The 16,681-nt window shown below is 36.9% G+C and overlaps 1 protein-coding gene across 6 annotated transcripts in view; it reads left to right on the top strand.

The window, feature by feature from the left end:
* BIRC6 (baculoviral IAP repeat containing 6) overlaps positions 1 to 16,681 on the top strand; it is a 171,377-nt gene that overhangs the window by 22,215 nt on the left and 132,481 nt on the right. For all 6 annotated transcript variants that reach the window (XM_051613084.1, XM_051613086.1, XM_051613087.1 and 3 more), the window contains exons 7-11: positions 968 to 1,190; positions 1,298 to 1,458; positions 3,361 to 3,419; positions 4,727 to 6,121; positions 14,878 to 15,027. In XM_051613084.1, the coding sequence (XP_051469044.1) occupies positions 968 to 1,190; positions 1,298 to 1,458; positions 3,361 to 3,419; positions 4,727 to 6,121; positions 14,878 to 15,027 (1,988 nt within the window). The remainder of the gene's footprint in view (positions 1 to 967; positions 1,191 to 1,297; positions 1,459 to 3,360; positions 3,420 to 4,726; positions 6,122 to 14,877; positions 15,028 to 16,681) is intronic.

Here is a 16,681-nt window from a genome sequence, read left to right as displayed (position 1 = left end):
CCAATAGCCCTAGAAATTGTAGTTGATTTCTTAATTCTGATTTGCTATTTCATTTCATATTGTTCCATAGCAAAGATGGCAGCCAGCATTTCTTCGCAGGGATCTGAGCTCAGTCTTCTGTGTAACTGTGATGAGAACTCATCTTTTTTTTTTAGTTCTTAAGTTGCAACGTCCATGCAGTATATACTTCCCTTTTTTGTGAAGCTGCAAGATCCATTACTAATTTCCTGAATCAGCAGAAATTGTACATAATGACAGAACCTTATGTTGATTTTAAAACAGTTCTTAATGTAATTTTTGTCTTGATTGTGTTGGGAAGTTATTATTTGAACATGTCAGATTCCTGACTTGCTGGAAAATTTCCTTTGTAATATTACCTTCATAGTCCTTGTCTCTTCCTTTTCTTTGTTAGTTTCTAGACATTTTGTAGTAGTCCAATTGCTCCTTGCCATGTTTCTGTTTTAGGTATATAATGGGATTACAAGGGTTTTTTCATGCTTCTTGGTCAGTGTATCATCCAGGACTGTTTTCAGTTTTGATTTTTTAAGTGTGGATGTAGAACAAAAGACAGGAAGTTGCTTCATATTCCTAAGGTTACTTATGGTAGTATCTCATAATATTGGAATTCTAATCTATGCTCTGTATAATTCAATCTACACTTTTCTTCATGAGGACATGATGGGCTACAGCCTGTAGAATGATAATTTTTTTAAATGGATTAATTATAATAAGAGCGCTGTGTGTAGATTCCTCCATTTGGATATGAATAGCCATTAAGTGATCAAAGGTTTTAATACAGTCTGGTATTGAGAAACAGCAGAGAAAGAATTGTCTTCTGTGGTTGACTGCAATACAGTTCAAGCAGTGAAGTTTCAGCTTCAGGGGCTGAGTTTGAGTATGTTGTGTGTATTTTTCACAGTAAGAAATCAAAGTTTGCTATGTCTTTTTTTTTTTTTTATATGAAAAGGTCTGAGCATGAGAGACATTCCCCAAACTGCCCATTTGTCAAGGGTGAGCACACTCAGAATGTACCTCTTTCAGTCACACTGGCAACAAGTCCAGCACAGTTTCCCTGCTCAGATGGCACTGACAGAATAGCCTGCTTTGGATCTGGAAGTTGCCCTCATTTTCTAGCTGCTGCAACAAAACGAGGAAAGATCTGCATATGGGATGTTTCCAAACTTATGAAGGTATACAATATAAACAGCCAGGTTTTATTAACCAATTACTGAATAAGCCTATCTCGATTTAAATCAAAGACCTTTTCTGTTGTTTGTTTTTTGCTGTTATTTCTCAGGTCCACTTAAAATTTGAGATCAATGCATATGATCCGGCTATTGTGCAGCAACTTATGTTATCAGGAGAACAGAGCTCAGGGGTTGACTCAAGGAGGCCAACACTAGCATGGCTAGAAGATTCATCTAGCTGCTCAGATATACCAAAATTAGAAGGAGACAGGTATGCTGATCTACAGAATCAGAAATGCTGCTGTGTAAGTTGTAAATGCTGTTTAGTAAATTCAGGCTTTGTGAAAAATAAGATTGATAAGACTGTTTTCTTCATGGTGACTATTCAAATCACTATTTATCTGTACACAGTTCAACACTTAAAAAGCCAATAATCTAAATTTCTGTCTTTACAACCAGTTCCACTTATTCCTGCTATTTCAATTTTTATATGCTGCAAACAGAGAGATACCAAATCTTATTGGTGCCCTGTGCTGATGTTCCAGAGACGGAGAAAAAAGAGAAAGGAATTTAAGTTTTGGAACAGCTTTTCATTTTAGTTAGGAATGATGCATTTTAGGTTTTGGAAGTAAAAGTTGCTCATAGACTTCTGGAACGTGCTTTTCTCTGATCGCTTCTCTGTAACTTCTTGTTCTGTCATTCTGAAAATAAATTACATGGATGTGCTAGGAATTGCTTTCACTTTGTACCTTTAACACGTACATACAGACTCTGAACAATTAGACAGTCCTGTCACAAGCTTTTAGATGAGCTAGAGGGTATGCCAGTGCTCAGAAATTGTCATGTCAGGAAAAGCAGTATTTCATTTATGCTTCTTGCACTGTTACTGGAAACTTGTTTCTTTTATTACCAAAAGTCAAACAAAGGAGTGAGTCACTGCTGATAATCTCAGGACAAAAGGTGTTTACAGAGTCTTGCTAGTTCTCTTGAGTGTTTCTTAAACTCCAGCATCACAGAAAGTAACATTACAGTGCCTGTTACAGGCACAGGGAAGTAAGTCTTTGGTTTTTGGCTCCACACTCTTATGTTGCCTAAATCACTACATACTGCCTTCAGAAGAACAAGCTTTGTATTTGCTCTGCAGCACTGCAGGAATTATACAGAGCCTAACAGCCACTGGGGCCTAGGCTTTTCCTGTAGCTTTAGGGCTGTAATCTCCTTGAGAGTTAGAGATTTAAGCCAATTTTAAGAGCTGGTTAAAGGATAGTACAATCAGTGCAGTCATACTGCTCAGAACTTAGCATCTTTCCATTCACTTAATCTGTATGAAATTTGCTATCACTTTCCCACTCAAGGGGAAACTGGATGAGAATCAAAGTACTGAATTGTTGCTGTCTTGTCATGAAGTGAAAGTTGATCAATGTTTGAGTTAAAAAAGACCTGCTTCTTGGGCATGAAGAGGAAGCATCTAGTTTGTTGAAATTTGGGAATCCAGCTTGGTGCTGTGAGTATTTGTACCTGAAGCTGCAAAGGCATTTCTGTTCTTTCTGTGTGTAAAAAGCCTGTAATAGGAAATTGTTTCTTATATTGGAAAAGCCAGATACACAAAATCTAGATATATTTTTAGACCTAGGGAGAGACTTACTCTTGAAGAGGTATCTTGAGCAGAATCTGCTTTTATTAAAAAATGATTCATCTGTTAGTATTTTAAAAGCAGTACACTGTTCATACACCCTTTCTGTACTAGCTACAAAATCGCCTTGGTAGAGCTGAAGACCAGTTTGGTAGCTTCAGCTTTCAGGGACTATTTTGAGGAACTTTGAAGATCATGTCAGCAGTTTTTAGAGATTTTTGGTTGGTTTTGCTTGGAAAGGTTCCTGAGAACTGGCTTTCATGTTAATTCCATTTATGTCTGAATTTTTGGGAGTACAATTGTAGAATGAGGCAAACAGAAAGCTAGTCTACTGCTTAGATGATGGAGGGGAAAGATAAAATTTGTGTTATTAGTGTCTGTGACCAACTCCTCAATGAATGCAGAATGCTGACTGAAAGAAATGCCAGGTTATAGTACACAATGTATTTTTTTACCAGATTTTTTTTTAAAATGTAATTAAAAATAGGAATGCAGCTACGTTGTACAGAGTGTCATTCATGCATTATTTATTTTTTTCAGTGATGACCTATTGGAGGATTCAGACAGTGAAGAGCATTCCAGATCGGAATCTGTGACAGGTAGGTTATATCTGATCTGTGTAACAGTTTAGAGGTTGGGAGAAAAAAATTTTCTTCTCAGGCTTTGGAAAGAGCTCTGTCAAAGGCAAAGGAGATTATATGAACTGTATTAGAAAAAATAAAAAATAAAAAATATTGACCTTGAAAGCAGTGCAAATATTGAAGTCACTGTTTGTGTGGTGAAGAGATTACACACAGGAGAAAAGGAATACCCTCCTTTGTTGGTTAATAAATGTCTTATTTGACAACAAGCATTGCTTATCTTGCTGTCAATAAAACACACAAACTAAGTTAAAAGAACTTACTTAGAACAGGAACAAACTACAGCTGTACAAAACCCTTTAAATTTAGGGGATTGCCAGAGAGAGTGGTATTGATAGAATATTTCTATTCCTGAATAAAGATTTAATATGGAAGCATAACACTGCTGTACATGGTATTGTTACTTTCTTAGAATCTGAATCAGAAATTTTGATGGGAAGGAGGGTTACTTATTTTCTCTAATCAAGTTTACATCTTTGAGGATCAGCAAGTGGGGGGAAAAAAGAATGTGCATGTGCATACACAAGGAAATAAACTTCAGATATGAAAAGGATTTCTTTCAACAGAAGTATTAGCAAAGATGGTGCTCTTATTTATGCTTAAGTCACCTCTTAATCTGGGTTTGTACAGTGTTCTTTGTAATCTTTTAAATCTATTACTTAGTTAAACTTCTGATTCATTGTTATTCTTTCAGTGCTGTTTAGTTTGGTCAAGCTCTCTCAAGTTTTTACTGGATTTTCTTTTATAACAGCTTGGACTTCTTTCTGTTAGGTGGTCTGTTACATTGTGTGAAGTATCAAGTTTTAGAGTATAATGACATGTTTTTCAGTGAAGATTGGAGAATGACCCTGCAGAACTGCAGATTTTTGATGGTGCTGGATTGTCTAGGGAGGAAGGGGAATAATATATGGTAGAACATGAATTAAGTTGATTAGAATAGTTGGATTTCAGTGTAGTTGTCTAGCCTAAGTAGAATAATTGGCAGAAAGATAATGCTGCTCGCTAGGAGACGTTACAAAGGCTAATGTCCTATTCTCTTTACTGTCACTCTTCATTGATAAAATTAGAACCATTACTCTATGTGGAAGAATTGTTTCTGGGCCTCTTCTATTGCTTCTTGACTATTGGATCTTGAACATATGGAATGTTTAACATACTGGAACTGTAGAGCAGTGACTTTTTGCTTAATTATTAAGTCCATAATATATGCCGTGTGTTTGCTTTGATTTGAACATATATTATGTTAAGGAATTTTGTTTTTAAAGGTCATACATCACAAAAAGAAACTATGGAAGTCAGCCTTGATATAACAGCTCTCAGCATTCTTCAGCAGCCTGAAAAACTTCAGTGGGAAATTGTTGCAAATGTTCTGGAAGATACGGTTAAGGATCTAGAAGAACTTGGGGCAAATCCCTGTTTGGCCAACTGTAAGAGTGAAAAGATGAAGGAAAAACATCTAGAACAACACAACATTCCCTTTCCTTGCTTATTAGCTGGAGGTCTGTTAACATACAAATCACCTGCTACCTCTCCTGTTAGCAGTAACTCTCAGAGGTCACTGGATGGCTTAACTAGGACTCGAGGTGAGAGTGTCTCGGAACAGGGATCTACTGACAACGAATCCTGCACTAATTCAGAACTGAATTCCCCTCTGGTAAGGAGGACTTTACCTGTATTGCTGCTATACAGCATTAAGGAGTCTGATGAAAAAGCAGGAAAACTCTTTTCACAGATGAACAATATTATGAGTAAAAGTATACATGATGATGGTTTCACAGTTCCACAGATCATTGAAATGGAGCTGGACAGTCAGGAACAGTTGCTTTTACAGGATCCCCCTGTGACTTACATTCAGCAGTTTGCAGATGCTGCAGCCAACCTCACTTCTCCGGACTCTGACAAGTGGAGCTCTATGGTCCCCAAGCCTGGGACTTTGGTTCAGTGCCTGCGTCTGCCAAAGTTTGCAGAGGAGGAGAACCTGTGTGTAGATTCAATCACTCCTTGTGCAGATGGAGTTCATTTGTTAGTAGGACTGCGGACTTGTCCTGTTGAATCTCTGAGTGCAATAAATCAAGTAGAGGCCTTGAATAATTTAAATAAATTAAACTCGGCACTATGTAATAGAAGGAAGGGAGAACTAGAATCAAGTCTTGCTGTAGTGAATGGCACGAGTATCGATGTAATCCAACATGAGTCACCAGCAGATGTACCAACTCCTTTAATAATTCAGCCTGAACAGAGAAGTGTTAGTGGTGGATACCTAGTGCTTTATAAGATGAATTATGCCACTAGAATAGTTACTCTAGAGGAGGAACCGGTAAAAATCCAGCATATCAAAGACCCTCAAGACACAATTACCTCAATGATTTTGCTCCCACCAGATATATTGGATAATCGAGAGGATGACTGTGAGGAGCCTGTAGAGGAAATACAATTAACTTCTAAAAATGGCAGTGGAAGAGAGAGAAGATCTGAGATCTCTACTCTTGGGCACCTGGTAATAACTACTCAGGGAGGATATGTAAAAATACTAGATCTTTCGAACTTTGAAATTCTAGCCAAAGTGGAGCCACCTAAAAAAGAGGGCACTGAGGAACCAGATATGTTTGTCTCTGTGATATACTGTTCGGGCACAGACAGATTATGTGCATGCACCAAAGGTAAGATTTCTTTTAAAAAGATTTAATGCTTGATTTGACTGCATTTGGTTTATATTGTAGAATGTTAGAATCTGTTTCAAAATAGTATTAAGCAAATTCCACTGAATTTCTGTATAGATTACTTCTGTTCTAGGGAGCACAAACTCCATTTAATTCCTCACTTTAAATAGTTTTTATCTCTAAGATGAGAATATGTCTTGGGCATGTCCAGTGTACTAGTAAACTGTTTTTTGTTGAGGCAGAGATTTTCTTAAATCCAAAACAAAGTAAGTCTTGTTTGTAATTATTTCTGTGCTAGAGATCTGCATTTCAGAAAAATGTCACTGGTGTGTAAATGACAATATTAAAAAGGTAGAGAAGGCATCTCTTTTAGATGAAAGATTGTTAAATCTTTCTCAGAATTAACACAAGACATTTTGAGGGAAGGGGACAGATAGGAGTGGAGTGTAATTGAAGTCCAGGCAACTGCTACTTTGTAGAAGTCCCTAAACCACCACACACCTCTCACCTTCATGTGTTACACTGGGGCAGTGGAAGCAGCTCTAGCTGTTGTCCCGCTGCTGAGTTCCTCCATCCTTCAATGCCTCATCTGGTTCTCCTGCACTTGAATGCAGTTCTGGTGGAACCATTTAGCCTCTCAGAGGGACTAAGCCATTCAGGTGAACTCCCACCAGTATCATGTTGAACTTTACTTCAAGAGTTTGAATTGTCACATTTCCTCCTTTCATGGTCATGTCATGTGGATTAACTGCTCATAGGAGGACTTAGGAAACTCAAAACAGATTTACCTGTTATTTGCAACAGATAAAGTCAAGCTTATAAAAATCTTATGTCTGTTAAGGGCCCTGTATTTATCACTTGCCTACCAAATATTTTAGCAGTGGAGATCTTAGATTTGCTGTTTTAGTATGGATGAAAACATTGCATGTTAGCAACTAGTACTGGTGTTTGCAGATTCCCAATAGAAATTTTCATATTTTCTAGATTGTTCTCGTTTGGTAGCTGCTTTTGAAGAAACGTCAGTTAAACTGTTTTAGCTTTATTTAATAATGCATGTTTTTTCCTAGTTAAAATGGAACTCTAACTGAAAGGTTAATTGCCTGTGAAAACTGTTAGTATATCATATCCTTGTCATAATGTTTTTACCGGTACTTTGCTGATCAAACTGCAGTCTCATTTAAAAAACCTCAAACCTTTCAAAGGGTTGTTGTTGTTTTTTTCCTACAGAATTTTACTACTGCTCATTTTCTTATATAAAATGTATTCTGTCTTTCTTGTGTTTTAAGATTAATGATAAGAGTTTAAGGTCTAATTGTTACTGTGCATGGTACTTTCCCATCCCATGGTAGTATATGTGGTAATTACATTCTTGTATCATTTGGTATTATCTAAACCTGTTTTAGGACCTTGAGTGTAAGATATGCAGGTCTGTTGAGTTGGGAGCATTTATTCTGTATGTGTAGGAGTGTTTGTCTCTTCTGCCTAAATAACCACCACCTTTGTTACTTACTGGAGGATACTCATCTTCCTCATAATAGACAAGTACATCATTCTGCTTTTTCAGTAAATATCTATATTTTTTTTCTCTCTGAGAGTGTTATAATATCCATCTAGTAATTTATAGATAGCTGATAGCTTTGGTGTGATTTCTCTTGTTCTTATTGCCTTTAAGATGACTGAGATTTTGGTTTTTTTTCTTCTGGAGTGCTGTATGCCTCAGATATCCCTCTGCTCTCAAGTTTGCCCTTTTGAATGTAATGCTTTAATAATGTGTTTTAGTTTTTTTAATCCATTGATTATTCTTATCTTTCATTTACACCCACTGCGCCTCCATTTGGAACATGATTTTATGCTCTGCAATTGAATTAGAATGGACTTCAGAATTCACTCTTTTAATTGTTAAATGTCTTTAGAAATTTCAACTTCTATTCCTTTTTTAACATTTCAGTCACCTCCTGATGTCATTTTTCTCACTTTTGAGAAATTAAATTCAAAGCCATCATAAAGGGACCAATGTCCATTAGCAGGCTGGATTTCAGTGTTACAGAAGGAATCTGAAGCCTCAAGAGTCCTAATGCTTATGCCAAAATATGAAGCTATGTAAAGAATGAATTTATCTTGAATGTTTATAAATAACTGTACCACATACAATTCAGAAATAGTAAATGAAAAAGCAAATTAAAAACCCCTCAATTTTTAATATGCTGTTTAACCTGTATCTTATTTTACATTTGAATAACCTGATGTAAGGGACTAGGTTTTGCATACTTTTTTGTTGTGTTTTGTTAGAACCATCTTTCAGCCTTTCTGCTGTAAGTGGGTAAAATTGCTTGCTTATCTGTCAGGCAGCTGAAGATTTTTAAAATATTTTTTTTCCTTAAATGCAGTTTTCCTAGGCTTCATCCAAAATAATTCTGAGGTGTTTGTTCCTCTGTATTTACTATCACATATGGGTTGGTGCCTACAGTCTGACAGCATTAAAACAACACATGTTGGAAGTAGAATAGCTATGTTTACTGATCTATTAAAATTTAATCCTTTTAGCCAGTAGTTTCTAGTGCAGAGACATAAGTGAAAGCGTTAAGTATAAGATTTGGAATGTTCATGCCCTGGAAATGCTTGGGAATTGTTGGAAAACCTATTAAAGAACATAAGCTGAGAAGTATATACTTCCCTGTTTACTTTCTTGGGTGGTAGGAGTGGGCAAAGAGGTACTTTAATGTCTGGCAGCTTTGGATGCAGAATAATCTTTTTTTTTCCTGCTGCTCCTGCTTGTTGACATATTATTTCATTGGTAGATGATGTAAGTTTTCTCATAGCTGCCTTAAAGATTTAGTGAGAAGAAACCTCTGTGTGAATGGATGTTTCAGGTTTTTGAGTGGTTGGTATCACCTTCAGGTGCTTTGCTTTTGCAGCAAATATTACCTGAAGTTGGCCTCAGGCAGGGGGAAGAAGTGTGCAAGTATATTCTTGTTTCCAGTTCTGTTAGCAAACATAGTGAACCTAAATCTCTTTGTGGTTTGCTTTCTTCTCTTCCCCTTGGCCAAGTTAGGCTATAGTTAATATCCCTCTTAGTAGTGACTTGTGTCTTATCATATGGGAGGGCCTAAATATTTTGTCTTGTGTCATTAATATAAAAGAGCTTAAATTCTGCTTTTGTAATATCCAAAATAAGTAAACTTTATATTATGAAACTATGCAGTAAGCTGACAGGTTCTGGTTTTTAATAGGGTTACAGCTGTAGAGTGGTCTTTTGGTTATATGTGAAGCCTGTTATCTGGTGTTTAAGAGAATCAGATATAATTTGTTTTGGATGCATAAATTTCCAAAGCTACAGTTGGCATGGCCTTCTTTATATCTCAAGTGTTCATGTAGTTATATTTATTTTTTTTAAATTACAGTCCTACAAAAAATTACTGCAGAAAATCTGTCCACAGTATACATTCTACTTTCTTCTTTTATTTGGTTTGTTTTGAATTATTTCCTTAGTTTAGCTGCTTAGCTCAGTGTTTGCCATTCATGTAGTTTTGATGAACTTTCCTTTAGAATATGGAATGAGGTGGAAAAATGGACACTGGAAAAGTTCCTTCTTTTATCTAACATAACAGTGCAAATCTCTGCTTGTATTTTCTTTTAACAGTTTTAAAAACTGTACATACTTATGTTTCTGGGAATAATTTTTAAGTATCATTTGTGGTCTATTTGTCTTTTCACTGGTACTGATGTTCTCGTCAAGTTGTGAACTTCTGTGTCTGAAGCTCTCTGAAGAAACATGATCAAGTAGGAGAGCTAGGTGACATGTAAAAACAAACGCTACAAGAAGCATAGCATTAAAATGTTCAGAGTGTTGTGGTGGAGCAGGTACTTCCCACTCAGACAAAGTGAGTGCTTGCATTCCTTCTAGTGAGTGAAGTGTTCCTGGATTGTGCTTACCTGAAATTTGCAATCTTATTCTTCCTCAGATCTAGTTTTTGAATGTCTGTGTTGAGAGAAGGTTGTACTGTAAATCATTTCCTCATTGTGTCCTACAAAAAGGCTTGTATTTGTTTTTGCATTACATCTAGCAAAAAATCTCAAAGTCAATATGAATTTTAAGAAGTGGTTCTTCAGTAGTTCCCTAAATTAATTCAGTTATATTTTCAGTGTAGTTATTGTTTGGTAGTAGTCTAGAGAAAAGCAGGGCAAAAAATGAGTTTTTCAACTTGTTTTTATCATAAGAAAGAAAAGTTCTAGTGCTTTTTTGTTCTATCAGTTCTCTTCTCTGGCAATATTGCTTTAGAGCCTTCAGACTAAAAGAACCAGCTCCAACTGAAGTTCCCTATCTCACACACAGTGATTCCTAGATCACATTGTATAAGTTTGGATGTTGTCTCTCTCTGAAGTCAGAGTTGGAAGCTGTAAGAGAAGCCCACAAACACTGAGTGTAACCCATCACATACATTTCTTGGTCTTCCCTATCTTTTTACACTTTCATTTATAAGCACTTTTTTCTTTAGGTGTCTGTTTTGTGATTTATTTTTTTCTTTTCTATATACATGATTGTGCTAAATTCTTGTCTACATTATAGCGAGTTTTTCTAGTCACTCCCTTTGTCAGACAAAGTAGTGGTATTTTTAGACTGGCTTTTGGTATGTTGAAAGCCTTTGCTAACATTTCTTGTTGCAAGCCTGGCAGAACTGGATTACCCTTTAATTTCTTGCTCTTGAGTTGTATTTAGTGTATTTATCTCTCTGTAGCTTTTTTCTGGTTTTGTTTGGATATCTTGTCTCTTCCATGTTATTAGGCTTTGTCAGCCTTGCAAACTGGTGAAGTTAAGTAATCAGTTTAGTGTTTTCTATTTTCTGTCTTCACAGACAGTGGAGTCTAATGGGATTGGAGAGAGATCAAGTTTTTTCCACATAAGAATTAGTATTGGAAGTGATGCTAAGGGATCATCTTCAAATCAGGATCAATTACACTTACCCATTCAGAAGTACAGTGCTGATCAGCCTGTTTTCAAAGGCCTTCAACATAGAGATTTAACAGCCCACTCACTTTTTTTTTTTTTAAGTGCATGCTGTTCTTGATGATAATGCTTTGGTTTTTTTCCTAGTGTTTAGCCTGTATAATCTTTCCTGATTTGGAGTAATTACTGTTACACAGTCCTTTACAAACATGGTAAAGTGATTGCTTAAAAAAAAGGAGTGGAAGGTACTGTCCTCATCCAGCCGTCTGTTTTCTTAGGCTGAGTATCTCCAACGCTTTCAAACTTTTCTCAGGGGCTTTGAAAGAAAAAACAACCCTCATACTCTCCCCTCCTAAAAGACATTCTGAGGTCAGACCACCTGTTTCTTAATGAGATACCCAGAACCAGACATGGTGATCCTGTGTCTGTAGGATCTGTCTTGGAATGGAACAGAATTCTGTAACAGCTTGCAGTCTCTACATACCATGTGTGTATGTACATACTGGGATGTTTGCACTTATGAGCAGGAGATTGAATCAGGCTTATCCTCTGACTCACAAGAGCCGCTTTTACAGAACTGCTGGCTAGCTGATTTTTATTTATCCCATAATAGTGTATTTAATTTTTTTTTGCTAGCCACAACTAATTTCACTTATCCCTATTCAATTGCATTCTATTTTTACATAAGTCAAGATGGATTTTTACAGCTGAAATCTCCAAGAATAGTGTAAATTCTGTTCAAGTGAGGTTTTGGGGATGCTTTCTTGAGGACATTTTCCAAGTGTTCTGAACTAGTATGGCTAGAACTAACCCTTTCTCCACAGCCCAGTGGTGTGACAAGGAGGACACTGAATTGTTTAGTGAGTAGTTTCCTGTGGTATGGCTTTTTTTCTAAATTCGTTTAGCTGTTTGGGTATTGCTCAGTCATGTTCTTGTGATTTGCTATTGACAATTGTGTTACTCTTCCAAACTCCTGCCAGAGTGCAGTATATGTTCAGCGTACTGAACGTTTCATCAGATTGGCTTTGACTGCAGTGGCCTAGTCACTGACATGGTCTCAAACTTGTGTCAATCCTGCTTTCCTGGAACTGATAACTGTTCTGCCAGGAGGAAGCTTAGGATTTATTTGGATGGATATATGGTTTTTGTGGTGTATTTGTTTAACCCACCAGGTTCTTGAGCCCAAGCAAATCACAGATTTTGAATACAATTCAGAACTAAATTCAAAATGTTTTGAGTGTGTTATGTGTGGGAAGTATAGTGGTGCTGGTTTGGAATTACTATACTCTGTGATCTCTGACTAAGTTGGTGTCGGCTCATATCGTCTTGATAGTTCAACAGAAGCATTTATTGCCTCTGTCAAAGTGGTGCAAGCAGAGAAGTCTACAGAAAAACTACTATGTACAATAGTTTTAGCCAGGTAGTAAACAGAAGACGTCAGATGAGTCACTGTTTCAGTCTAGTAGTGCATACCATGAGCCAGTAATACTGAAGGGAAGAAGAAAAAGGCAGCAGCATTGACTTTTCCTTTCCCCCCCTGGGGCACTTCACTATAGAAACTACATTATCTTTGAAACATTATCTTTGAAACAAATAATTAAATTCATCATCAGAAAGTCATCTTTGTGGATATTCTATGAGAGTAAATACCTCTTTTGTAAGAACGAAGCAAAGCTGTGTGCAGGGTTTTGGAAAGTGTGCACAAGCAGTAACAATTTTATACTGTATAACTGAAGTTCATTATAAACTTATTAACAGAAGCTTTACAAAAACAAATGTGAGGAAGTGAGGTATCTCAAGTGTAGCACAGAATTTTTCTTGGAAAAATGCTGGAATCTTTTGGGAATGCAGGGATTGTGACCCTTTCCCCTTGTAGTATGGATGAAAATGGTAAGGATGTTTTTGCTGCTGTTAATTAGTGACAGAAGCTCAGAAATTTGATACAAGAACTGAGGTGGTTTTTTTTCTATAAAACCAAACATGAATCAGCCATCTAGAGAATATGTGAGACCGAGGTGTAACTTTCCCTTAGGAAAAAATACCATGGTCTGAAGTTCTTTGGTGTTTCTCTTGCTATGAGCCATAAAAGTGACAGGTGGTGGAAGTGAGTATGTTGAACTTCCATTGCATGAGGGTGTTCTTTCTTTTGAAGATAGAAGATTATCTGGTTTTGATTGTTGAGATCATTCTGATCATTGATTTTTGAGCAGTAAATAGAGTATTAAACAAACCGAGGTTTGGCTTATTACCAAATAAAGCTGTCAAGGTCTGTGCTTTCAAATGTGTCCCTAATTCTCTTTGAGGAAAACTGCTCACTTTTTAATTGTTTAATTTCAAGGAGATTAAAGGAATTATGAGTGTTACTTGCTAGAACTGTTTTTTCCCCTCTGCTCTACGTATCTACTTGGAATGTAAAGTTGTACATGGGGTGGGTTGGGGCTGAGAGAGGGGCAGTACAGGGTTCTTACTGGATCTCTATGAGAAAAGCCATTTGTTGGTGGGGCCTAAAGGAACAGCCTTTTTAATAAAATAGAACAAAAAGAGAAATACAGGAAATCTCACATCCTTTCACATGCTGGGAGCACTGCTTTTGTGCAGCATCACACAGACCCTGGGTGGGTATTTCCATTGCACAAATCCTGTCCGTGGAGAAGTTACTCCTTTTTGGTCATTCAAGCTATTATATTCCTCTTTTTATTCTGTCTTGTTAAGGTAGCTGTTTTATTTAGCCACTTGTTTTCAGGCCTATCTTACTGAGATCTAAAAAAAGCTCTGTAGCAGTTCTCTATGCCTTTTATATGCTCACCATCTACCTCCCTGTGCTTCTGTTACTCTCTTTTGCCCCCATCACCTCTCACAGGGGAGAACGTGCACCTGCTGATTAAGTTTTTGTCTTGGCTTTTAATTATGTCTATTATCTCAAGTTTGTTTGCTTCTGATTACCTGGATAATTTGCATAAAAGGGTTTGTCATAATATTAGTCAGGTGCTGGAAGATAGTCTGTAATCAATTTTCAGAAAAATTATTGAAGGCTTACCCTAGGATTTTCCTCTCTTAATGAAATCCTGCTGAGTAAGATGTTTGTAGCTTCTAAAACTGTTAACAGCCCTTTCCCTCCCCCCAGCCACCTGCAAAACTGAGCATTCCTTCTTGGTGACTTCTCTGTAAATGACAGAATTCATCCATGTATGTCTGTGCTGGTGAATAACCGGCAACTTCTTTGAATGTTTTCAAGCTCTCTTGAAACATTGTGTCCCTGGAAAATTTTGTACTTGCTGTTATGACGTTGACCTGATCAGTGCTGTTATTCCAGGTCTGATGAGCAACGCGAAGAGCCACTTAGTTAGGAGACTTCAGTGGGAAATTGTTTTTTTCAGTTGTCAGATACTGAACTTTACAGGACATGTATGCAAACTGTACAAATGAGGTAGTGTAGGCCTTCAGTTGACATGATGGACTATTTTTTTTGTTTAAGTGTCATTGGCATTATGGAAAGGGTCATAATGGTTATTTTGCATTTATATTGGTGTTTCTTCAGTTAATTATGCTTTAATCCCCTTCTCCCCTAATACTTGTTTTCCTCTTATGCAATTGACAGCTGGAATCAGTAGTTCTGTTTTGCATTAACCCTGAAAATTTTTGTAGTAGTGAAGCAAAATGAGTATTGCCGTATAATCTTACTGGTTTCAGGTCCTGCATAATTATTATCGTCATAATTGTTTAGCACTGCAACTGAAAGCCTGTCTTGTGAGTTGAATTTAGCTCTATGATCATCTAAACTTGCTGCTTTTGTTGTTTGTGGTGATTTTAGGTGGAGAACTTCATTTCCTTCAGATTGGAGGGACCTGTGATGACATAGATGAAACTGATATACTTGTAGATGGATCCCTTTCCAAAAGCGTAGAACAGTCGTCAGAAGGCACCAAGCCATTATCTAACCCTTCTAGTCCAGGCATTACAGGTAAATTGCACATGTTTAAATGTATTATAAGTAAAACAGTTTGGTTTTTTATTAACATGATTTTGAGTTATTTAGTAGTATGTTGCTTATACGTTTTTGCTGCCCGAAGTTGGAGTTCCGTAGTTTCTGTGTGCCTATTATTTGCTTATGAACTAGTATAGAACTTCAGGCCCTGATTTAAAAAAAACCAAACAAACCCTTTTCTGTAACTGATTGTTTTTTCCAATCTATACATGTTATTTTAACTGTGGCAGAAAGGGAAAAACAGGTAATTGTGCAGTCATAGTTTAAATAGACTTGAGCTCTTTATTTGGAATTGAAGTTGTATGTTCATTCATGCAGTAGTTGTACAGGCCTTTTTAATAAAACTGTACAAAACGTATTCAAGAGGTATTGCTGCATTGAGTGAAACTCATGCTCACTGTATTCAAGCAGTACAGTTGCTGTTGATAAATTAAGTTTGTGTGAACTCTTGTTTTTTTGTTTTTAGCATTTTGTCTGGGTTGAGCGAGCCATTTTCAAATTCTGCTGTTGTTTACTTACTAGTTTTCTTCCTGTGCACAGCATGAAACAATTGTTACTAATTGTCCAAATTCTGTTTTTACCCGTAACATTGTATTTAGCTCTTGTCTTAACTGCAGTTCTTATATGCCAGTCCTGCCACCAGTCTGCTGCCTTTTGTAGTATCCCAGCCCACTTGGGTGAACTAAAGAGTTGAGAGGGAGTGTTGTTCCTTCAGTAGTCAGGTTGAAGGGTAAAAATGGGACAGGCTCCTCCTGCTTGTAAGGGAGAGCAGTGAGTATGCAGGTTTTGTGAACTCCTATGTGGGCCTCTTGATCTTTTCTCAGTCCTCATCAAAGATGTTTTCTTTCTACTAAAATTTAACAACAAATCTAATCCTGAGGAATGTTTGAGTCTTGTTGAGGTTTTTTAAGTATATATATTTATGTAGTCTTGTTTTGTGTTTTAAAGGGGATTGTTTATAAAGAGCTGTAAAACTGTTAGGTTTTCATTTTGTTTTAACCTAAAATTGTTGAAGACAGAGACACAAAGCATATTTGTTTTATTTTTGTTGGGTCAGAGTTTAGAGGCTTTGGTCCTATCTGTTGGGATAGAAATAGGGGTATACTGGGAACAGACTATAAAATATAAGAATAAATAATATAAAGCATTGATCCAGTGGAAATTAACCATTCCTGTAGCTATGACTCTTCAAGAAAAGTGATGTTGATTTTTGAGTGTATGGTGAAGACTTTTTACCTGCAGCTGCAAACTACAAAAAAAAGCTGGGAGGGAGCTGGGACTGACTGGCAGTAGAGGGACCATTTTGGAACATGGCATCTTTGCTGCCAGCAGGCTGCTTGCTGTTTTTCTCCTCAAACCCCTGCTTCATTCCAGCCTTGTAGCACTTCTAAGCTGTGTTGTGCTGTGTTTTATATGACCCCTGATTTTACTCCACAAGAGCAATCAAAAGAGGGAAGGAAAAGATGCTTTTTGTCATTAGATTATCTGTAAACAGCAGTACAGCAGTTGCTGTCTTCTGTGCTTTGAGGACTAAATTTCTCCTCCTCTTTCATCAAAGGAGCCATTCTTGAAGTTGAAAATCACTAGGTAATAAGCCATTGTATGTCGGTGAGGGAAAGAAGTCTGTGGC

This window comes from Apus apus, chromosome 3 (assembly GCF_020740795.1).
Source record: "Apus apus isolate bApuApu2 chromosome 3, bApuApu2.pri.cur, whole genome shotgun sequence".
In the NCBI taxonomy this organism is placed as follows: Eukaryota; Metazoa; Chordata; class Aves; order Apodiformes; family Apodidae; genus Apus; species Apus apus.
The sequence above is the reverse complement of the archived record's forward strand: the minus strand, read 5'-3'. Positions and strand labels throughout refer to the sequence as shown.